This window comes from Thunnus albacares, chromosome 8, assembly GCF_914725855.1.
Source record: "Thunnus albacares chromosome 8, fThuAlb1.1, whole genome shotgun sequence".
Taxonomy (NCBI): Eukaryota; Metazoa; Chordata; class Actinopteri; order Scombriformes; family Scombridae; genus Thunnus; species Thunnus albacares.
The window spans coordinates 31,672,492-31,698,666 of NC_058113.1; the positions used below are offsets into that span (position 1 = coordinate 31,672,492).

Below are 26,175 nucleotides of genomic sequence, written 5' to 3' on the forward strand. Positions count from 1 at the left end.
AACATGCGGTGAGGTTTTCTAAAATATGAGCACCCCTCATGTCAAAAGTATTTCATATTTTCTGCTGCTCAGATTGCATATTCAGGGTGTAGCAGCAGGTTATATACTTTAATGAACATAACACTTGACATTTTACGTTTTAAGCCAACAGTAGCTGATGAGCAGTCTGAAAAGCCTGTTAAACATATTACACTTAGAGCATGTTTAATCATAAAGTTAGCAGAAAGGAGATAACAGAGGGGAGAGGGAAGGGTAAGAACACTGTAACGGATGTGGGTAGGGTGCAGTGTAGATTTTAATCTTTTCTCTTAAAAGAATAGGGGGTACAATGAGTAACTTTATGATAATAAAGTGGTAGCCAGGCATTAAGATCACAGAGATGATGTCTAACCCTACACTAACATGATCATCATAATCAGAACACAGAGGACAGTGAGTATTATGGCTTCCAGTTCAGACTAGTTTAAATAATTTGACCACCCAATACAACATTGGGCGCTATTTTTCATGATAGTGCAACGACCAGCACAAGCAGCACATGGACAACTTCGTATTTTCTTGACTGCATGCGGTGAACTGCCAGGAGGAGACACGCAAATGGGCAGCGCAAAGCGAATTGTTGGTGTTTTTGTGGAAAATGGGTCTTGTACGTCTCAGAACCAAGTCTGTTTCTGGAGCAAAGTAACTCCGCTGCCACTTGGTGATTTTATCAACAAGAGCAAACTAAATACTTGCTGAAAATGTGCTGCAATAAAGAATTAATGCTTGAAATATAAATAAGTTATTTATCCAACCAAGCATCTGTATTGATTTGGAAATGAATGTGTGTGATACTTACACTATCTGCTGTCCACAGCTGTTTATACTGTATGAGAAACTTCTCCTTCAGTTCATTGAATCTGCAGCTGAATCTGAATCTGAAGGCAGCAGGACTAAAATGTTGATAAATCCGCAGACTCAGAAGTGTTGCGTCAGAGCGTTACCTTCATTAAACCACCTGAAAACGACACCAAGCTGCTACAGTATAAACACACACACTTCTACACACATCAGACTTGGTCAGTTATTCTGCGATATTCTGCTTTTTATGAAGGAGACGTCGTGTTCAGGGCTCATCAGCCTCTTTTCCAACTTTCTTTTTAGCATGTTTTATTCTTGAGCCACATTGTGCTGCAAATTGTTGCGTAACATCTGCTAAACTATGTGAACATTAACGAGGTGATATAGGCTACATTAGAGTTATGGCTGATCGGTCCGATCATGACTATTAGCCTACGTCATCCAAAGCTGGATGTCCCCCCACTTCAAAACTTATTCCGGTGCCGCTGGTATATGTACACAGCTCAGTGGACATATTACCAGTCGAGAGCTAATAAAAATTTGCATAAAAAACATTTAACCTGAATTGTCATACTGCAAATGGCACTTTGCAAACTTAAAAAAAGTGAAATGAAAACATCTACAAAACTTATATTAACAGTCAAAACAACAAAACAGCTGAGGAATGTAATAATATTATCAGTAGACAATGTGCATCCAAGGTTACAACATAAACAGTTCAGTTTCCAAAGAAAACAGTAAAATAGTGCAACAACAACTTACCATCATCAATGCAAAACGGCACTGTGAAGGGATGGTGTGTGTGCGTGTGTGTGTGTGTGTGTGTGTGTGAGGGTGGAGGGTCGAGGTGGGGGGGTGTAAGGTGTGACTACGGAAGCAGTAAACAGGAAGTACCTAGGAGGTGATGTGCGGCAAGGTCATTTACACAGGAAACATCAATAAAAAAAAACATTCTTACTGGTGATACATAATTAACTTAAACATTTGCTTCTGCATAGACATACAGCACATAACATACACATAACCAGTCACGTCTACATATAAATATCCTTTACATGAGAATACAAATACATAAAAAAGAACCAATCAGCAGTAATAATAATATTATTATTATTGGTTATTTTTGGTCCTTGTTTTCTTTGAGGCAGTAGGTATCAATGCTCCACTGAGCTCACTTCATATTTGCTGTGTTTAGTTGTTTCTCTGTGTGTCCAGCTCCTGATTTCCAGTGTTGAGCTGCTTGTTTTGTGTTGTCAGGTTCTGGTTTTTCATAGGCAGCTTTGTGATCTTGCTTTCTAAGTGTTTGTTGTTGTGGTTTGTCAGGTTGCAACTGACCATCAGTAGAGTCGTGTAGTTACTGATTTGCCGTCTTCATCTGCTGATTTTCTGCAGTCAGTTTGATGTTGTTTTTAGAGATGATTGATTGATTGAATTCATTTGATCCCCTAAAACATGCAGATTTAAAATTGTTACAATCATGAATTAAATCACAAAAAGGCCAAAAAGGCTTATTTCCTTTGTTGTCCTCTACATACAGTATAACACACAGCATGACAATGACAGCATAGCAACATTAAATGGTGAGGTATCATAGTCTGCATGCTCTAAGCTGCCTTCATCATGTATATCAGGTTATAAATGAGAAACCATCTTTTCAAGGCCACTGTGAATATGTGCTCTGATGTGATGAGTTTTAGACTGAAAGGAAGGTTGTTCTATAGTACAGCTGCAGAATAAAGGAATATATTTTTACCCATTAAAGTCTGAAAGCAAAACAAAATCAAATTAGTTGAAATGTCCCTTTTTGGATAGTTATGAGTGTCTTTAATGAATGAATGTAATTACATAAATACACAGGCAAGTTAGTTGTAGTTGTAGTTTTAAGTGATCTGACTCAACATGTGTTAAGGATGAAGTTTTAAAATGACCCTAACTAGTTTGTTTTGTGTCTTCTGGAGTTTGTTTTTCAGAAGCTGCAATAATCCTTTGTACCAACAGGTGGCAGCATAATCAAGGTAACCCTGAACCAGAGTTCCTGCCTGGATATGTAGAGTTGATCTATTTCACAGTCTGGTTTTTCTAGCTAAAATTGAATCCTTTTGTTGACCTCAAGGTAGAGACCAGTTTATAATTCTCTGGGTCTAGCTTACTTCCCCTCTTGTGTACTGGAATAACTCTACCTAACTGAAGCCCATCTGGAATGTTACCTGATATAATATGAAGATTCATTATATGCCTGACATGTGAATCTACTGTATAACTTCTGCAGCATCCCTTATGAATCTAGCTGGTAACCCATCAGGTCCAGTTGCTTTTGTGGGTTTAAGAGATGAAGTTTCTGTAAAACTGCTTCCACCTTAACATGAGAGAACATAAAAGATTTGATTCCTTCTTTTAAGTACATTTTGAATGTGGCTTTCACTGCATCTCCCTGGGTACTGAGGGAGTTTATTAACCAGAGTCCAATCAACCAGTGTGCAAAATACTGTGAGATAACTGGGGGGGGGGGGGTCTCGGTACTGGGAGCGGTACTTCCAAAACAGACTAGGCAGATATCAGCCAATAGATCCAAATAGCTACACAAGCACAAGCGCAGTTGTGTTTTTTTATTGGTCTATTAATTTGTGTGTTCTGTGATAGAAGGACTGTTGAAAGACTTAACGTTTTTCTTCAAGATAAATAAAGGAATTTATATACAGTATGAATTAGTTCATATTCAAATTTCACATTTTTTATTGTACATTTTAAACATGCAAACATGGAGCAAATTGCATGAAAATGCCACAACTGCTTTGACTGCAATATATTGTGTTATTATAAAAATGATTAAATATTTCATTAGTTTCAGAAAAATAAACCTTACAGTGTATATTAAGAGAAAACAATCAGGCCCATTGTTGAGACCCCCCTAAAATTTTATTATGAGATTTTCAGGGGGTCAAAGTGGTAAATTAAGGGGTCCCAGACCCCCAGAATTTCGCACACTGCTAGCAACCGATGTAAAATAAAAATTAAAATAGTGGGCAACTGTTAATTGCTTATTTGTGATGTCCCCATTAATATCCAGAGAAGTGTTGTTTGATATTGCTTTCACTTTATGACTACACCATATAGCTCTTTGCTGGATTTCCACATTTTTCTTGGATCTCTCCTACATTCGGTCATTTTGTGTTTGAGAAAATCTTTTTTCATCTTATGTCACAAAACAACAATCATGTCATTGCTCAAGTTTCAACTTAATGAAATAGGAAGTTGTGTGTATTTGAAGGTAGAATGTCGTGTTTGTCAGATGAGTTTTCGGTCTCTGCAGAAAAGAAATAGTCAAATGTATTTGATAATGATAAAAGTTGCTGATTAAAGGCAAACTGCAATAATGTGAGAATATGCTGCAGACACAGCGGGTTAAAACCATTAAAGGAGATTTCGTAACAGAAGAACCTAGCTTTAACTACTAAACAAACACCTTTCACAACTTCAAAGCAGAACTAAAACCATAAACCTCTCTATGAAAGTTTGTACACTTTTAACTTTCCCCTACAGCCTTCATATAGGATGCTGGTGAACTTTATGCTTTGATTAACAGAAATACACAGAGGCTGACTGTTACTTTTAAAAACTCAAATGTTTCTTTATATGCAAGTAAGATGCTTTCTCATGGTTTTGTGTAGCAGTAGATTGTTTATGTTTGTATTTTACAAAATGAATGATGTCTGATGGTTAACAACACTGCCAGCAATTGCGCCACATTACGCACTTGCTGTATGTCTGTAGAGTCCTGGTGGAAGTGGAGGTTATCCCAGAATGCACTGGTTGAAAGGCAGGAAAACCACACAATATGATACTTTCTTAACATAAGACTTCTTGACCCTCTCTGGAGCTCTATTGGTGCTGATGTTGTCAGTGTATGTAACTGATTAATGAGGCTGAAATGGAGCCAACATGACAAGACACAGTGAGGTCAGGTCTGCTTCTGTCTTATCTTGATTAAACATGTTACAGCATCCTGAATAATGTCATTCTCTCTGACTTGATGAAAGCTTTCTGACATTTTCAGGGAGCAATTTGTAAGAAAAAGACAATAACAACAAGGTGTGGCAGCATATTTATTCACTGGAGATACAAGACTGAAATATAAATTTGCTTCTAAATAAATAGAATAACACTACATATATTCTTTTCATCATAATACAATATTTAACAAAACAACTCAGTAGTAGTAATAATAATCAGCAGTAATAATTCAACTGTTACAGGAAACAGGAAAAAACATCTCATATCTAACAAAGTAGAAGAACAGCATATTCAAAGTACTAGTTAGCTCACTTTAGCATGCTCACACACACACACACACACACACACACACACACACACACACACACACACACACACACACACACACAGAGCACATACATGAATAGTTTTGGGAAGAAATCCAAACTCTGTATTAAAAATCTTTGTATTGATATTTATAAGCCAGTTAATATGATTTTACATGTTATTAATCTTTACAGAGGATCCAGTAACCTTCTCAAGTGTGGCTTCTCAGTGTTTAAACAGATAAAGCCTTGTTTTCGCAGATCCATCCGTTTTTCTCACCACAGTTCACTGATTTCCATCCTTCATTTTGGACAGAAATTGCACATTGACCGTTGATAGGAGGTTGTATCCAGGAGCTGATGGAAGAACATAATGTTTAGAACCAGCCTGATAGATTTTATGATTCAAAATATTTAGGAATGTGTCTTTTACCTTTCAGTCAGATTACTTCCGTCGGTCCACTTCCATTTCCCGTCTTCAACTCTCAGCCCAATCCAGTAGCCATTGACTCCTGGGCTGCGCCAACTGTTGTCATTGATGAATGTCTGAGGACAACAGAAAGACAGTTATGTGAGATATTTAAACACTGAAATTAAATAAACACTGAAATTAAATAACACAGTTTTCTCATTACCTTTTCATCTTCATTAACTATTACAGCCAAATCTGAAATCTTTCCTCTGCAGTCGTGTCGAGCTTCCTCCCAGGTTTTCTGATCAGGAGGTTTAGAGTTATGGATTACATAGCAGCTGGACTGGTAGTCCAGCCAGTCTTTCATACAACGTTTACACTGTCTGTCTGAAATAACAGAGACCAACAAATTAACAACATTACTGCATTGTGAAATTATTATTGATTATTTTTGAAATTCAATTATAAGATCTGAACCTACTGTTATTATTGTCTATGGGGCAGTAGGCATCAATGATCTGCTGGACACTGTTCTCTCTCTCTCTTTGTATCTGTTCTGTTAACTTGTTGTTCTGTGCCTCCAGTTCCTGGTTTTGTGTGTTCAGCTTGTTGTTTTCTGCAGTCAGGTTTCTGATCTTGCTTGCTACGACAGCATAGGCCTCTGTCAGGTTTCCATTGATGACTATCAGATTACTGTTGTTTCTACCCAAGTTTCCAATGGTGACTGTCAGATTATTGTTGTTTCTCCTCAAGTTTTCATTTTCTGATCTGAGTTTGTTGTTGTCCTCTGTCAGGTTGTGCTTGATCAGCAGCAGAGTCGTTTGGTTGTTTTTTAACTGTTTCAGCTCATCATTATTCATAAGAACTGCAAAAGGAAAAATTGCCTTTTAATTGATAGTAATGATGCAGTTTTGGTTTTGTCATGTTGCCACAGTTGGAAGCTACTTCCTGTCTGTTTTACTTCATGTTTTCCAGTCTTTTGGAAGTTATAGGCTGTGTTTCTAAATTTTTAAAGCTGCTGACAGACATAGAGCTGCTTGTCTGACATGTTGAGTAGCATCTAATGTATTTTGATATTAGGACACTTTACTGTGTGACTGTGTAACTTTACTGTGATGATATTCTGTATTTTTTGTTGTTATTGTTGTTAACAAATCCAACAACATGTCAGTCCCTCTGTCATCATTTTCTGACTTCCCCTGCCTGTCTGTGGCACTTAATCCAAGCCCACTGGTTCCTTTTGAAGTTGTAAATCTTAATTTTCTTAAACAGGTGGGCACTGTAGTTTAAAGTAAACATCACTCAAACAGAAGTTTAATGGTGTACTTGTTAGTGACAGTCATGGATTTGGTGCACTAGCAACCCTTCATAGATCCAGAAACTGAAGCGTTCATGTTCATTGTTATGAGAGAAAATGTCACCCAGTGTGACTGTGTGGCTGGAGAAGAGCATACATTACTTGTTGTGTCCAGAAATTAATTTGTTCTTTGTTTGTCACAGATTTAGAAAACAATTAGAGGCATACACTTATATTTGGTAAAACAAACTGCCAATAGATGATTGGAGCTTCTGACTGTGTCAAATATATGACTGATCATATATACCAACGAATAATGGTTACAGAAGAAAACTGGTACTATTTATTTAAATGTCTGTCTCGTGTCTAAGTCTGAGTTCATGCATGACTGCTTGTTTTTGTATACTTATGGAAGACACTGAGTGCTATGATGCCCAACAGCAAAATGACACAAAAAGTCCCCAAACAACAAGCCAACAGCTGATAGTGGTGACGTCTGTTGGTGGCTTTCTTGTCTGACAAGAATCCTGCTGAGACTAAACAAGAAATTAAAATCATTTTATTCATAGTTCAGATTTATATCCCGGTTTACAACAGAGAGTGATGAGGATGATGCAGGGTGACGGGCGACAAAGGTGTGAGGTCAGATCTGTCACAGTTACTCGACACATTTTAATGGGTCTTTCTGCACGGCCAGACCCTGCAAGTTTTATGCACACACTATACAGATCGATTGATGTGGGTTTCCACAGAATGTTAACCATGTTCATCATTTCAAATCAGCATGTTAGCATGTGAGCATTTGATCATTAGCACAAAGTACAGCTGAGGCTGATGGGAACGTTACTAGTGTTGAGGTATTTGGTCATAAACCAAAGTATTGTACAAATTAACATTTTGTCCTGATGATGCTGCTAGAAAAAAGTCCGGAGATCACCAGCTCACCACTATAAAATGTCTGTAATCAAATTTGATGGAAATCCATCCAGTTGATATTTTCCTCAAAACCACAAATGTCAACTTAATGGTGATGATAGAGGACAAACCAGGGGAATCACCAAATTATCCTCTGGAAACCATGAATGTCTGTGCAAAATTTTGTGCTAATCTATCAAGTCGATGTTGAGATGTTACACTTGATAAGTGAAAATTTTGACCTGCTTGTGGAAATTAAGGACACCAAAGTCATAAGGATTCATTCTTTGGGGGCCATGGATGTCTGTTTTCTTTCAAGAGAATCCATCCAATAGTTTTATGGAGATTATACTAAAAGCCAAAAATAACAACCTCATGGTGGTGCAACAGGAAAAGTCAGAAGATCACCAGTCAGTTTTTTCTGCTGGTCATCACGAATGTTTGTTCCATTTAACAGTTAATTCAGTCTGGTGGACTGACAGACCAACATTACCACCCATAGAGTCGTGCTGCTACCCTGCCTAAAACAATTTATTGCCCTTTTGTCTGCGTCTTGGAGAAAAAAAATCTGGTGTCGCTCTTTAAGAGATATTTTCCATGTCCAGAGACAAAAACAAGGTAGTTATTATGAGCAGTGATATTAACCCTATAGCTAAACGCAGAAAAACAAGAATCACACCTGCAGGAACTGAAACTGCATTAACAGTAAATCCAAGGAAAAATACATCACAGAACAACCCACAATGTTTGATAGGTGAACTCATGGAAGTGCAGTTATACATCCTCACTGCTATGAATGCCTCAGATACAGCGTGATCACTCTACTGCAACAGAGTGAGTTATATCTTACTGCTTGAATATCTTCATTATTGACAGGAGAACATTATGAGCTGTACTGAAACATTTAACCCAAATTTAATTAGACAGAATAGTTCAAACACATGAAGGTCTATTTAAATATAAAATTATAAAGTCGACACAAGTTTGTATTTTGACCTATTCATTGATTTTGTATAGCATCTAACAATTCTACAGTCAGTAACAACAGTGCCAAAGCACAAACCTTCTCAGCCCTGTTGAATATTAGTTACTGGCTAATCCTGCTGCACTAGTATTTCTGATAAAATACGACCAAGTAACTTACTTTGAAGTCCATTATTTTTTCATGACCGATTTAGATTATTTAAGGTTCACGTGGCCTCAATTGCTTGGTCGTGTCAGTTTGCCCTGTACAACATCAGGAACATCCTGTCTGAGCATGCAGCACAACTCCGGGTACAGGCTCTCGTAATATCACGCATTGACTATTGCAACTCCGTATTGGCAGGCCTCCCTGCATATACATTCAAACCTCTGCAAATGATTCAAAACGTGGCGGCACGTCTGGTCTTCAACCAGCCCAAAACAGCACATGTCACCCCGCTGTTCATGTCCCACCACTGGCTCCCAGTTGCTGCCCGCATCAAATTCAAAACTCTGACACTTGACTACCAAACAGCAACTAAAACAGCTCCCGCCTACCTGAACTCCCTCATTCAGGTCTTTACTCCAGACTAAAGACCTAGCTCTTTAACAAACACCTCTGCACTTAATGGACTGAAGGAAAAAAGAGAAGAAAAAAATCTACGTCTATGCATTCTATGTATTGCCTCTGTGCACTTCCTGTTGGCACCTACGTCCCATCAGACTCAAACTTAGCTTTATGGCACTTGCTCATGTTCTCTCCTGACTAGACCCCTGCTTGTATTGTATCAGCTTACAGATGTACGTCACTTTGGATAAAAGCGTCTGCTGAATGTATTGTAAATTGTAATTATTAGGCTGAAATTGCTGCGCTGAGAAAGAATCACGGCTGGAAAGGATGGGACAGTTTTCTCAATTAGAAACCATTCGCCATTAAATATTTCTGTGTTTAGTTTACTGTTGAAATAAAAAGACAGATGATTTTACTAGAAATGTTCCCAGTAGCAGTAATAACTGAATGTTGTGTACATTCCTTTTCAACTTACCGTTCATGTCAGCAGCTTGTTTGGGTGTTTTGTGTGGCACCTTCACCTCATCATACACAGTGTCCTCCTTCTTTTGAGCTGAAAGGTTGAAGGACATAATCTCATGATTATTTACTGTATAGTGTTCAAATGACAAGCTCTTTTAAAAGCTTATTCCATTCCTAGAAATTAACAATTTTGCCTTTTTGTTTGTGATTGCTGTATCCCAAAATAGAATACAGAATAGTATTTTGTTAACCCTCATAGGGCTTTAAAACTACCTGCTAAAACCCAAGATGATGAAATCAAACTCTCACAGTGAGTGGATCACATATAAAAGGGGAGACTGCCTTTCATGGGGAAATACTTTTCAAAAAACTTTTTCATTATATATTTTTCTGACAGGTTTAGGCAGTTGTGGCTAGGGTCGACTCTCCATACATGTTTTAACACATACAGTTATCTGCTTTGACTAGTAATTTGTCCGATATGTTTTTTCCACAATCTAAGAAATCTAAAAAATTACTTCCTCTCCCTCATTGAAAAATCCAGAATCTATGAATATGCAAATATTATCTATTTGTATTTTTCATTCTTCATCCTGCTGGTATTCACATCTTAAACTGTGATTTTAGGGGAGAGAAAACAGCTAAATGTCAAACTCTGCACATACATCGTTCTGCACATTGAAGCTCAAACATCCAAATGAAGTAACAACAAGCAAAACACATTTTAGAGTGTAAGGGGACAAACTGTTTATACTGATATGTTGGGATGAAACTCTAATTAACACATTACGATTGTTTTCCGTTTTCTGTCACCAGTTGAAGGGAAGGTGTTTCGATAGACATCACAGCATGTATTTAGGAAACTGTAGCTGCAGGTAAACATGAAGTTTGACAGTTCCTCTGGACGATAAGTAAATGAACTCAAACATATAAACACAAAAATTAAGGGAATTTGTGTTTGGTAGATTATTTCTTTGTTGTAACAATGCTTCTTGGCAATAAATCTTATACCGTTGGAAAGCCTGTTTATTTTCCTTTTAAATGGTGCAACATTTGTAAGGAACATGCATTTGTGGGATGAGCAGCAGAGCTGAGTATGTGGGTTGCACCTATGAAAAATTTGCCAAATCTTACTTTATGTGCTGAGTTTAGTAACATTTCTAACTTAAATTTAGCCTATTGTACCTTGATTTAAATGAATATATTTGTTTTTAGAATCTCAACATTGAGATTTAAAAAAAAAACTAATAATTTTCACCTCTAGATTTTAAAACAACGATTCCACAGTGTTGTGCTGCTTTCTTCCTCTGTACTCAAGCCACATGAGAAATGAATTTTTTATGTTGAGTCCTGGTTGCAAATTTCACTTACAGGACAATAAAGATTTAAACTGACTTGATTGTAACCTTTTAATCTGTAGAAATTCCAACTTAATTTTCCTTCCAGTATTACTGAACAAAATACGGTATTTAAATCAACAATGCATACAAGGATGATCACAGAAACAAAAATAAAGGGTCCGATCCATTTAATGTAATATTTATTCTTGATGTTATGTATTAAACAAAAAGAAAATTGAAGCCTACCTTCAGGTCGGGGCTGTGTCTTAGTTTTAAATTCAACTGAAGCGTAGTTTATCTCCTCCTCCGCCATCGCTACAGTCTGTCTGTTGAGTTCGGTCTGACTTGTAGACAGAAGACTGCCGCTGTAATTAAACCATAGAGCAACCTAATAGCAGAAGTGTCTGTTTCCTCTATTCATCACCCACAGTTTTAAAATGAACTTCTGCTTTTAGTTGTAAGTAATTTGCATGCATGACCGTGTTCTTGCATTATGGAAAGATAATCTTTTTTTTAAAAAAGGCAATATTACAAACACTATGTGCAGGAAGAGGATTTAACTTTGGACTTTGGCAATATTTCTGTAAGTACTCTGTGAGAGAGATTTAGTTAGTTTGACTTTTCTAATTAAAGCTTGAATCAAAATGAATAAGAATAAAGAGCAAGACATCTTGGCAATGCACTGCACTTTTAAAATGAATAGTCACGGTCTCCAGGTAATGATTCCTGATGATTTTGGTGACCTTGTTGATTTTCATCTATTGCACCACTTTTAGTTCAAAATGTACCAATAATGAAAACATATCTCAAAACCTCTTGGCTGTATTTTCAGTTTGGATTTATGAATTCTAATGTTATGGTAACACTCCTCTGAACTTTACTTTATCTACTTGCAGTACAATCTATGCAATGACATACTGCACTCTGATAACTACTCTAGCACTGAATACATCTTATCTTTGTATTCATTTAATAGAATCTGCTCTATTGTTACTCCAACCAAACTGAAAATGAAATATTCACACTCATCACATTTACACAGTTCAATCATGCTATTTGACCCAGTGCAGACCATCAGATGGGTTTTAATCACTAATTTTTATGAGTTTTCACTGAAGCACAGAACCACCAGTATATGTGTGTATATATATATATATTTAATAGAATCTGCTATTCTATATATAGAATCTGGTCTTCAATCAGCCCAAAACAACACGTCACCCCGCTGTTCATATCCCTCCATTGGCTCCCAGTTGCTGCCCGCATCAAATTCAGAACCCTGACACTTGCTTACAAAATAGCAACTTAAGTAGCTCCTGCCTACCTGAACTCCCTCATTCAGGTCTACACTCCCTCCCGCCCACTACGCTCTGCCAACGAAAGGTGCCTGGTACCACCACCACAACAAGGCCCTAAGTCACTATCTAGACTCTTCTCCTCTGTAGTTCTCCGGTGGTGGAATGAGTTACCAAACTCTGTTCGATCCGCAGAGTCCCTCTCAATCTTCAAGAAAAGACTAAAGACCAAGCTCTTTCGTGAACACCTCTGCACTTGATGAACTGTAGGGAGAGAAAAAAAAAAACCTTCTATGCACTCTGTGGACTCTAATCATTGCCTTGTTGCACTTCTTGTTGGCATCTACGTCCTATCGGGCCCAAACTTAAGCTTTATGGCACTTACTGGTGTTGTTGTCTCCTGACTAGATCCCTGCTTGTGTTGTATCAGTCTCATATGTACGTCGCTTTGGATAAAAGCATCTGCTAAATGAAAAATGTAAATGTAAATGCATCCAATATGTTGGTACTTAAACTTCATATAAGCTTATAGTTTTTATATTCAGTATCTTTAAATATGATACTTCTAGATGCCAAACTGCAGAAGCATCACATTTTTCCTCAAATATCTCCCAATATATAGAAATCTTAATTACATCAGACATAAAGTGAGTGCACCGCACACATCCAGAGAGCTCAGTGTTAACTGAAAATGAATAAAGTATTTAACAGAGAGCGGTAGTTTTGATAAACTTGAATTTGAACTTGACATCCAGATACTTACTCCAGAAATACACTACAGGCTACAGCTGTACTCTATGTTTTGTCTTCTTGATATTTCTCTCTCTATCTACATTCCTATTTAAGTTCTTTTTAATCTTTTTAAAACTCCTATCGCATCAAAAATATAATTTGTGGTTGCAGTATGTATGTAGGTGTTTGTCCACTTCCTCCCTCCCTCCCTGCCTCTGGTTTCCTGTACGCTCTGCTCTTCTCGCCTCTCATCTCAGACTCAACTTCAAGATTAACCAACTACAGGCGCAGCCAGTTTTAGCTACTGTCAAAGCTGCTGCTGAGACTGAATGACCCGTGTGACGACCACAAAATCTACCATTTTAAAATGCACAATTTCATTCAGTCATAACTTTAAAAATAATATGATTGTGCTGTATTTTCTTTTGTGACCTAAGATGGTGTAAATATGCATGGAAAACACAGTAATAAATAAGACTTTCTGTTCCTCTCTGGAGCTCTGTTTGTGCTGATGTTGACAGTTTGTGTAACTGCATGAGGCCCAAATGGAGCAAACATACTGAGGCCAGATCTGCTTCTGTCTTGATAAAACATGTTACAGCATCCTGAATGATGTTGTTCTTTTCAATTGATGAAAGCTTACTGACATTTTGAATGAGCAACATGTAAGAAAAAGATAATAACAACAGTGCATTGCAGCACATTTATTCACTGGTGATACATAATACACTTAAACATGGATTTGCTTCTGCATAGACATACAACACATAACATACACATAACCAGTCACATCTATATATAAATATCCTTTACATGAGAATACAAATACTTAAAAAAGGAACCAGTAACGCAGCTCCCCATGTTGGCCAATCAGCAGTAATAATGATAATTATTAGAATTATTTTGCGAGGTAAATTGTGTTCATAACATACCTGAGGTGGCTGACATCTCGTTCTCGGTGCATAATGCGGCATTAAAGTTGTCACCTTCTTTTTCAAGTCCCTCTGAAACAGCACAGATCAAACACAGTTTAAACATCTGGACCTCCACTATATTGAGCAGACTGGAGAAATCAAATGCAACATGACAAGACACAGTGAGGTCAGGTCTGCTTCTGTCTTATCTTGATTAAACATGTTACAGCATCCTGAATAATGCCATTCTCTCTGACTTGATGAAAGCTTTCTGACTTTTTCAGGGAGCAATTTGTAAGAAAAAGACAATAACAACAAGGTGTGGAAGCACATTTATTCACTGGAGATACAAGACTGAAATATAAATTTGCTTCTAAATAAACAGAATAACAACCAGTCACCTTTACATATATTCTTTTCATCAGAATACATTACTTAAGAAAACAACTGTGTGAACATTTTGTTGAGAAGAAAACAGCTCCCCTGTTGGCCAATCAGCAGTAATAATTCAACTATTTCATGACAATAAAACAGGAAACAACATCTCATCTCTTACAAAGTAGAAGAACAGCACATTCAAAGTATTAGATATCTGGTTAGTACTCACTTTCGCGCCCTCACACACACACACACACAAACGCACACACAACACATACATGAATAGCTTTGGGAAGAAATCCAAACTCTGTATTAAAAGTCTTTGTATTGATATTTATAAGCCAGTTAATATGATTTTACATGTTATTAATCTTTACAGATTATCCAGTAACCTTCTCAAGTGTGGCCTCTCAGTGTTTAAACAGATAAAGCCTTCTTTTTGCAGATCCATCTGTTTTTGTCACCACAGTTCACTGATTTCCATCCTTCATTATGGACAGAAATTGCACAGTGACTGTTGGTAGGAGGTTGTGTCCAGGAGCTGATGGAAGAACATAATGTTCAGAACAAAGCAGATAGATTTTATGATTCTAAATATTTAGGAATGTGTCTTTTACCTTTCAGTCAAATTACTTCCATCGATCCATTTCCATCTCCCATCTTCAACTCTCAGCCCAATCCAGTAGCCTTTGACTCCTTTACTGCGCCAACTGATGTAATTGATGAATTTCTGAGGACAACAGAAAGACAGTTATGTGAGATATTTAAACACTGAACTTAAATAAACACACTGTGGCCCACAGACTCAGTGTGTTCAGACCTACAGAAAATACAGTTTCATTTCATATAGGCTATCATAAAATTCCCACAGTTTTATCATTACCTTTTCATCTTTATTAACTATTGCAGCCAAATCTGAAATCTTTCCTCTGCAGTTGTCTTGAGCTTCCTCCCAGGTTTTCTGATCAGGAGATTTAGCGTTATTGATGGCATAGCAGCTGGACTGGTCATGCAGCCAGCCATCCTCACAAGCTTTACACTGTCTGTCTGAAATAACAGAGACCAACAAATAAACAACATTACTGCATTGTGACATTATGTTATTTTTGTCTATGGGGCAGTAGGCATTAATGATCTGCTGGACTCGAGCAACACTGTTCTCACCCCACTTTCGTTTCTGTTCTGCTAAGTTGTTGTTCTGTGCCTCCAGTTCCTGGTTTAGTGTGTTCAGCTTGTTGTTTTCTGCAGTCAGGTTTTGGTTTTCTGCAGTCAGGTTTTGGTTTTCTGCAGTCAGCTTGGCATTGTTTCCAGAGATGACAGATGTAACTACAGCGACAGACAGAGGAAGGGGTTGAGCTGTGAGAATTTGTTGCAAGGCAAGTTTATTTATTTAGCAATTTTGTACAAAACAGAATTTTAAAACATTACATTAATGTCATAAAAAACACAAATGATAGGTTAACATTTTTTAAAAGTCTGTATTAAAACAACACTGGTGTCTATACAAACATTACAACATGTTTTGCATCCTGTAAATATTCCTGTTGTTCATACTGGTCAATGAAATATTCCTTCCTGATGAACTTCCAATGTAAGACATGTAAGAGATCCACAAACCTTGTTGTCTGCAAAAATAAACCTTAGCTGAAGCTAATGTGAGGATTCACCAGACTGAGTCAGTCAGTGTGTGTGAATGGATGAATGAGGTCAATTATAAAGCACTATGGATAACATAGCATAACTATGATCGCCCCCTAACCTTAACCCCATGGTTATTATTTTAGGCATGATAACGAAGGTGGCCTAACTTTTAGGAAGCAGTAACTAGTAATGATTTATTTTACAGGTCCCCTAATTTTATATTGATTTCATGGAGTGCCCTGGTAGCTGAATGGTCACAGCACATGCCACATAACCACAATGTTATGGCTTGGGACCCTTGTTTGATGTCATATCCCTCTCTCTCTCCCCTTGTTCCCTGTCAGCTCTCTGTTGAAGACAAAAAATGTCCCAAAACATATCTTCTAATTTTATATTGATTTCCTGGAAATGTTTGGAGTAATTTGCATGTATATAATGGCAGATTTTTAGGACATTTGGTACAAACTATAAGAAAAACTGAAAAAAAGTGTTAAGTTGGTTTAGGTGGTAAGAACTTATTGTAGGCTATTTGGGTTCATATGTAGATGCGAAATTTCTTAATAAAGTAGACTTGACTTCTTTAACTGACACAGTGCTTAGTTTTCAGTGTGTAGTTGTGAGTGATAAACAGTATATTAGCATATTAATTTTTGTCTATTATTTCCCCAAGTAGCTGCTCTGTAATGGTTCATTCTTACGACATTTCTTTGAAAGGGTTATGTCATTTGGTATAAGGGGAAATGTGCTTGTTATAGAGTTTTTAAGAAGAAACCTAATATGCTAATATGTAGTTTGACACACAAAACTACACACTGAAAATTAAGCATTTTCTGTCAGTTGAAGGAAAATTTCCAATTAAATCAACAGTTTTTTGAGTTGTTTCTTATAATTTGTACCAAATCGTACCACATTTTCTGTAAAATGTCCTAAAAAATTAACCATTAAATACCTGCAAATTACTCAGAAAATTAGCATAAAATTAAAGGACTTGTAAAATAAAGTGTTACCTAGTAACATTAACCTACAGCACATACAGACCAGACAAGTTAGAGGAAAAACTGGTACAGGTCTGAATGCTTGACCCCTACAGTGAGGGGATCTGGGGGCTCTGTTATGCTGTGGGGGGCATTTTGCTGGCATGGTTTGGGTCCACTTGTCCCCTTAAAGGGAAGGGTCACTGCAAATCAATACAAAGTTGTTCTGAGTGATCAGCTTTATGGGAGTGGTCTCTTCCATGATAATGCCCCAATTCACAGGGCATGAGCGGTCACTGAATGCTTTGATGAGTATGAAAATGATGAATGCTTTGGCCTTCGCGGTCACCAGATCTCAACCCAATTGTCTGTATTACTCTAACCTTAACAAAGTGATCATTTTAACCCAAACCATGACCTTTCCCTAAATATAACTGAGTGGTTTTTATGCCTAAACCTAACCAGACCTTAACCACAGCGTTGTCATATCATAAAACATCTTTTTTTTTTTTTAACAGTGATGTGTAACGGTTTTGGAAAGCACAGACAAATAATGTTGTCCCACCAATCACTGCCGATAGTGCGCCAGATTAGAAAACGCTCTTATGTGTCGTTCTGGAGTCACATGGTCAAACCACGTATCTGGAGTTTAATTTGGAGGATGGAGCTGATGGACCAGCTACAATTTGCATATCGCCAAAACCAGTCCACAGATGATGCATTCAACCTGGCACTGCACTTCACCCTCCAACATCTGGAGTCCAAAAATACTTATGCAAGAATTCTGTTCATCGATTTCAGTTCTGCTTTCAATAATATCAATTCTCTCGAGCTATTCAGAAAACTCCAGAACATGAATATTAACACCTCACTGTGCCTCTGGATCCTGGAATTTTAAAAGGACAGGAGCCAAGTTGTCAAAGTCAACAACATCACTTCCCTCCCCCTGACCACCAAAATGGGGTGCCACAGGGATGCATTCTATCACCATTACTCTTCTTCCTCCTCACCAATGATTTCAGGTCAACATCAAACTCCATCAGGATTCTGAAATGTGTGTACAGTTGAAACAGTTAGCTCCGAGTCTGAAGCTCCAATGTGGAAGTGACTTAAACCTGCATTCTCTCTAATGGCCAGCAGGGGGACACTCCACTGGTTCCAAAGAAGTCAGATTGTATAGAAGTCTATGAGAAAATGACCCTACTTCTCACTTGATTTATTACCTCAGTAAACACTTTCCTAATGAGTTTATGGCCTTATTTCACAGCATGATGTTTGATTTGTAAGTTATGGTCCCTTTTTAGAGTAAAATAGATGATGAAGCAGTGTATGCTTTAGGGTGTTGATACCTTGTGATTGACAAGTAGTTATCATGGCCACAATGTTGGTTAGGTAACGTAACCATGGCATAACCCCAGCTTCACAGAGTATAGGTGTAGCCATAGCTGTAGCTATTTCAGTGTGTTTTCAGTTGATGAAAGTTAATTGTAACACTTTGTTGACTTAAAAAAGTAGTGATAAGCATTTGGTTGAACTAAAAGACACTCTAAGGAGTCAGATGTTCAGTTTTACCAGTAAGTACATTTTGTTTTAATGGTTTTAAGCCTGTTTTTCGCTAGCAGAAATTAGCATTAGCATTATCACTGTTAGCCATAGACTGTTAATGCACTGTGCTAACCATGCTAGCAGCTAGCGTTAGGGTCAGCTCTACCCGTTCACACGTTCTACACTTCTGGCTCCAAAAATCTAAGATGGCGACAGTCAAAATACCAACTTGAGGCTTCGGGAATGAGAGTCCACAAACCAAAAGGTGATGTCACAATGACTATGTCCATTATTTTTTTTACAGTCTATGGGACGACGCCACAATCGTAGGACTGATCTCTAAAGACAATGAAGACGCTTGCAGGCAGAAGGTCGAGAAGTCAGTTAACTGGTGCAGGGAAAATGACCTGGTCCTGAATGGCAAAAAGACCACTGAAATGATCATCAACTTCAGAACAAAACAATCAATAAAAGCACCTATCCTCATCAACAGCCAACCAATTACAATAACTCCTTCAACAAGTTCCTTGGCACACACATCAGCAATTACCTGAAATGGCACCTCAACGCTAATCATCAAATGCAAAAAGCCCAAAAGAGGCTCTACTTCCTCCTGTCACTATCAATTAGTGTCTGGTACTGAAACACATCTAAGCACACATAAAGAAAATGGACAGAATTATCACCAGAGCATCAAAGATCCTAGGCTGTAATCTCCCCACACTGGACTCCATACACACACTACGTACCATCTCACGAGCAATTACAGACGACCCTCTCCACCCAGCTCACCTTTGTTTTCAGTGTCTCCCTTCTGGCAGAAGGTACAGGTCACCAGTAGGCAGGACAGAACGCCTTAACCAGAGCTTCTTCCCCAAATCTGTATAGTTGATGAATACACAAAAGTTGTATTGTATGGTATGTAGAGCTGTGTAGGCTACTCTGTCTTTTCTTTTGCACTTATGTCCTTTATGTTTACACTGGTGTTGTATGTGATGTATTGTTATAGCTATTTCAGCTGTACTGAAATAAATTCCACCAGCTTAGACGTGTGATAATAAAAGAAACTTGAACCTGAACTTGAATAAATGTACTAGTTACTTTCCACTGCTGGAATCATGTTTTCAGTGAACAATTTGAATATTTAGTAAACTGAAGAAGCAGCAAGAAAGAACCAGATATAGGTTAAAAATATAAAAACTAAAATTAATTAAAAGCTTGTACAGATGAAAGTCTTACTCACAGCAATGATGAGATGAAGTCGAAGACGAGTCTCACAGTTCAGGTGTATGTAACTGCAGAGGCAGCGGTTTATAGTAACGAGTGAAAGCAGGTCCATTTTTTAAAATCAACTATCATGATTATGTCACATTTTCATTCTTTGTAAATTGTAGAGTTAAAGTCCCATCACAACTTTTTATCTCTCTAACGTTAACCGTACATGTGGCTTACAGATGTTGGGGAAAATAAAGAATTTTTAAAATCTTGGCGCTGAACATTTATATTAGCATTAGGTTTTGAACAATCATCTGATACCAACAGTCTTGTGTAGTGATAGGGCTGCAAAGTTACAATTCACACAAAACAGCATTGCAAGTGATTATTGTCAAATGCAGTAAAACATGCGGTGAGGTTTTCTAAAATATGAGCACCCCTCATGTCAAAAGTATTTCATATTTTCTGCTGCTCAGATTGCATATTCAGGGTGTAGCAGCAGGTTATATACTTTAATGAACATAACACTTGACATTTTACGTTTTAAGCCAACAGTAGCTGATGAGCAGTCTGAAAAGCCTGTTAAACATATTACACTTAGAGCATGTTTAATCATAAAGTTAGCAGAAAGGAGATAACAGAGGGGAGAGGGAAGGGTAAGAACACTGTAACGGATGTGGGTAGGGTGCAGTGTAGATTTTAATCTTTTCTCTTAAAAGAATAGGGGGTACAATGAGTAACTTTATGATAATAAAGTGGTAGCCAGGCATTAAGATCACAGAGATGATGTCTAACCCTACTCTAACATGATCATCATAATCAGAACACAGAGGACAGTGAGTATTATGGCTTCCAGTTCAGACTAGTTTAAATAATTTGACCACCCAATACAACATTGGGCGCTATTTTTCATGATAGTGCAACGACCAGCACAAGCAGCACATGGACAACTTCGTATTTTCTTGACTGCATGCGGTGAACTGCCAGGAGGAGACACGCAAATGGGCAGCGCAAAGCGAATTGTTGGTGTTTTTGTGGAAAATGGGTCTTGTACGTCTCAGAACCAAGTCTGTTTCTGGAGCAAAGTAACTCCGCTGCCACTTGGTGATTTTATCAACAAGAGCAAACTAAATACTTGCTGAAAATGTGCTGCAATAAAGAATTAATGCTTGAAATATAAATAAGTTATTTATCCAACCAAGCATCTGTATTGATTTGGAAATGAATGTGTGTGATACTTACACTATCTGCTGTCCACAGCTGTTTATACTGTATGAGAAACTTCTCCTTCAGTTCATTGAATCTGCAGCTGAATCTGAAGGCAGCAGGACTAAAATGTTGATAAATCCGCAGACTCAGAAGTGTTGCGTCAGAGCGTTACCTTCATTAAACCACCTGAAAACGACACCAAGCTGCTACAGTATAAACACACACACTTCTACACACATCAGACTTGGTCAGTTATTCTGCGATATTCTGCTTTTTATGAAGGAGACGTCGTGTTCAGGGCTCATCAGCCTCTTTTCCAACTTTCTTTTTAGCATGTTTTATTCTTGAGCCACATTGTGCTGCAAATTGTTGCGTAACATCTGCTAAACTATGTGAACGTTAACGAGGTGATATAGGCTACATTAGAGTTATGGCTGATCGGTCCGATCATGACTATTAGCCTACGTCCTCCAAAGCTGGATGTCCCCCCACTTCAAAACTTATTCCGGCGCCGCTGGTATATGTACACAGCTCAGTGGACATATTACCAGTCGAGAGCTAATAAAAATTTGCATAAAAAACATTTAACCTGAATTGTCATACTGCAAATGGCACTTTGCGAACTTAAAAAAAGTGAAATGAAAACATCTACAAAACTTATATTAACAGTCAAAACAACAGAAAACACCTGAGGAATGTAATAATATTATCAGTAGACAATGTGCATCCAAGGTTACAACATAAACAGTTCAGTTTCCAAAGAAAACAGTAAAATAGTGCAACAACAACTTACCATCATCAATGCAAAACGGCACTGTGAAGGGATGGTGTGTGTGCGTGTGTGTGTGTGTGTGTGTGTGAGGGTGGAGGGTCGAGGTGGGGGGGTGTAAGGTGTGACTACGGAAGCAGTAAACAGGAAGTACCTAGGAGGTGATGTGCGGCAAGGTCATTTACACAGGAAACATCAATAAAAAAAAACATTCTTACTGGTGATACATAATTAACTTAAACATTTGCTTCTGCATAGACATACAGCACATAACATACACATAACCAGTCACGTCTACATATAAATATCCTTTACATGAGAATACAAATACATAAAAAAGAACCAATCAGCAGTAATAATAATATTATTATTATTGGTTATTTTTGGTCCTTGTTTTCTTTGAGGCAGTAGGTATCAATGCTCCACTGAGCTCACTTCATATTTGCTGTGTTTAGTTGTTTCTCTGTGTGTCCAGCTCCTGATTTCCAGTGTTGAGCTGCTTGTTTTGTGTTGTCAGGTTCTGGTTTTTCATAGGCAGCTTTGTGATCTTGCTTTCTAAGTGTTTGTTGTTGTGGTTTGTCAGGTTGCAACTGACCATCAGTAGAGTCGTGTGGTTACTGATTTGCCGTCTTCATCTGCCGATTTTCTGCAGTCAGTTTGATGTTGTTTTTAGAGATGATTGATTGATTGAATTCATTTGATCCCCTAAAACATGCAGATTTAAAATTGTTACAATCATGAATTAAATCACAAAAAGGCCAAAAAGGCTTATTTCCTTTGTTGTCCTCTACATACAGTATAACACACAGCATGACAATGACAGCATAGCAACATTAAATGGTGAGGTATCATAGTCTGCATGCTCTAAGCTGCCTTCATTATGTATATCAGGTTATAAATGAGAAACCATCTTTTCAAGGCCACTTTGAATATGTGCTCTGATGCGATGAGATTTAGACTGAAAGGAAGGTTGTTCTATAGTACAGCTGCAGAATAAATATTTTTACCCATTAAAGTCTGAAAGCAAAACAAAATCAAATTAGTTGAAATGTCCCTTTTTAGATAGTTATGAGTGTCTTTAATGAATGAATGTAATTACATAAATACACAGGCAAGTTAGTTGTAGTTGTAGTTTTAAGTGATCTGACTCAACATGTGTTAAGGATGAAGTTTTAAAATTACCCTAACTAGTTTGTTTTGTGTCTTCTGGAGTTTGTTTTTCAGAAGCTGCAATAATCCTTTGTACCAACAGGTGGCAGCATAATCAAAGTAACCCTGAACCAGAGTTCCTGCCTGGATATGTAGAGTTGATCTATTTCACAGTCTGGTTTTTCTAGCTAAAATTGAATCCTTTTGTTGACCTCAAGGTAGAGACCAGTTTATAATTCTCTGGGTCTAGCTTACTTCCCCTCTTGTGTACTGGAATAACTCTACCTAACTAAAGCCCATCTGGAATGTTACCTGATATAATATGAAGATTCATTATATGCCTGACATGTGAATCTACTGTATAACTTCTGCAGCATCCCTTATGAATCTAGCTGGTAACCCATCAGGTCCAGTTGCTTTTGTGGGTTTAAGAGATGAAGTTTCTGTAAAACTGCTTACACCTTAACATGAGAGAACATAAAAGATTTGATTCCTTCTTTTAAGTACATTTTGAATGTGGCTTTCACTGTATCTCCCTGAGTACTGAGGAAGTTTATTAACCAGAGTCCAATCAACCAGTGTGCAAAATACTGTGAGATAACTGGGGGGGTCTCGGTACTGGGAGCGGTACTTCCAAAACAGACTAGGCAGATATCAGCCAATAGATCCAAATAGCTACACGAGCACAAGCGCAGTTGTGTTTTTTTATTGGTCTATTAATTTGTGTGTTCTGTGATAGAAGGACTGTTGAAAGACTTAACGTTTTTCTTCAAGATAAATAAAGGAATTTATATACAGTATGAATTAGTTCATATTCAAATTTCACATTTTTTATTGTACATTTTAAACATGCAAACATGGAGCAAATTGCATGAAAATGCTGTAACTGCTTTGACTGCAATATATTGTGTTATTATAAAAATGATTAAATATTTCATTAGTTTCAGAAAAATAAACCTTACAGTGTATATTAAGAGAAAACAATCAGGCCCATTGTTGAGACCCCCCTAAAATTTTATTTTGAGATTTTCATGGGGTCATAGTGGTCAATTAAGGGGTCCCAGACCCCCAGAATTTCGCACACTGCTAGCAACCGATGTAAAATAAGAATTAAAATAGTGGGCAACTGTTAATTGCTTATTTGTGACATCCCCATTAATATCCAGAGAAGTGTTGTTTGATTTTGCTTTCACTTTATGACTACACCATATAGCTCTTTGCTGGATTTCCACATTTTTCTTGGATCTCTCCTACATTCGGTCATTTTGTGTTTGAGAAAATCTTTTTTCATCTTATGTCACAAAACAACAATCATGTCATTGCTCAAGTTTCAACTTAATGAAATAGGAAGTTGTGTGTATTTGAAGGTAGAATGTCATGTTTGTCAGATGAGTTTTCAGTCTCTGCAGAAAAGAAATAGTCAAATGTATTTGATAATGATAAAAGTTGCTGATTAAAGGCAAACTGCAATAGTGTGAGAATATGCTGCAGACACAGTGGGTTAAAACCATTAAAGGAGATTTCGTAACAGAAGAACTTAGCTTTAACTACTAAACAAACACCTTTCACAACTTCAAAGCAGAACTAAAACCATCAACCTCTCTATGAAAGTTTGTACACTTTTAACTTTCCCCTACAGCCTTCATATAGGATGCTGGTGAACTTTATGCTTTGAACAGAACAGAAATACACAGAGGCTGACTGTTTCTTTATATGCAGGTAAGATGCTTTCTCATGGTTTTGTGTAGCAGTAGATTGTTTATGTTTGTATTTTACAAAATGAATGATGTCTGATGGTTAACAACACTGCCAGCAATTGTGTCACATTGTGTACTTGCTGTAAGTCTGTAGAGTCCTGGTGGAAGTGGAGGTTATCCCAGCATGCACTGGTTGAAAGGCAGGAAAACCACACAATATGATACTTCCCTAATATAAGACTTCTTGACCCTCTCTGGAGCTCTGTTGGTGCTGATGTTGTCGGTGTATGTAACTGATTAATGAGGCTGAAATGGAGCCAACATGACAAGACACAGTGAGATCAGGTCTGCTTCTGTCTAATCTTGATTAAACATGTTACAGCATCCTGAATAATGTCATTCTCTCTGACTTGATGAAAGCCTTCTGACATTTTCAGGGAGCAATTTGTAAGAAAAAGACAATAACAACAAGGTGTTGCAGCACATTTATTCACTGGAGATACAAGACTGAAATATGAATTTGCTTCTAAATAAATAGAATAACACTACATATATTCTTTTCATCAGAATACAATACTTAACAAAACAACTCAGTAGTAGTAATAATAATCAGCAGTAATAATTCAACCGTTACAGGAAACAGGAAACAACATCTCATATCTAACAAAGTAGAAGAACAGCATATTCAAAGTATTAGTTAGCTCACTTTAGCATGCTCACACACACACACACACACACACACACACACACACAGAGCACATACATGAATAGTTTTGGGAAAAATCCCAAACTGTATTAAAAGTCTTTGTATTGATATTTATAAGCCTGTTGATATGATTTTACATGTTATTAATCTTTACAGAGTATCCAGTAACCTTCTCAAGTGTGGCCTCTCAGTGTTTAAACAGATAAAGCCTTCTTTTTGCAGATCCATCGGTTTTTGTCACCACAGTTCACTGATTTCCATACTTCATTTTGGACAGAAATTGCACATTGACCGTTGGTAGGAGGATATGTCCAGGAGCTGATGGAAGAACATAATGTTCAGAACAAAGCAGATAGATTTTATGATTCAAAATATTTAGGAATGTGTCTTTTACCTTTCAGTCAGATTACTTCCATCGGTCCACTTCCATTTCCCGTCTTCAACTCTCAGCCCAATCCAGTAGCCTTTGACTCCTTTACTGTCCCAACTCTTTTCATTGATGAATTTCTGAGGACAACAGAAAGACAGTTATGTGAGATATTTAAACACTGAAATTAAATAAACACTGAAATTAAATAACACAGTTTTCTCATTACCTTTTCATCTTCATTAACTATTACAGCCAAAAATGAAATCTTTTCTCTGCAGTCGTGTTGAGCTTCCTCCCAGGTTTTCTGACCAGGAGGTTCAGCATTATTGATGGCATAGCAGCTGGGCTGGTAGTGCAGCCAGCCCCTCTCACAAGCTTTACACTGTCTGTCTGAAATAACAGAGACCAACAAATAAACAACATTACTGCATTGTGACATTTTTATTGGTTATTTTTGGACTTGAG

The 26,175-nt window shown here is 37.5% G+C and overlaps 2 protein-coding genes across 5 annotated transcripts in view; one reads left to right on the forward strand and one right to left on the reverse strand.

Annotated features, from left to right (window-relative positions):
- The window catches only part of nes (nestin), a 94,253-nt gene that overhangs the window by 43,742 nt on the left and 24,336 nt on the right, over positions 1-26,175 (forward strand). The gene's annotated exons all lie outside the window — the stretch shown is intronic.
- LOC122987149 (C-type lectin domain family 4 member G-like) overlaps positions 1-26,175 on the reverse strand; it is a 45,440-nt gene that overhangs the window by 6,639 nt on the left and 12,626 nt on the right. For all 3 annotated transcript variants that reach the window (XM_044358851.1, XM_044358849.1, XM_044358850.1), the window contains one exon: positions 25,937-26,100. In XM_044358851.1, coding sequence (XP_044214786.1) covers positions 25,937-26,100 — 164 coding nt within the window. The remainder of the gene's footprint in view (positions 1-25,936; positions 26,101-26,175) is intronic.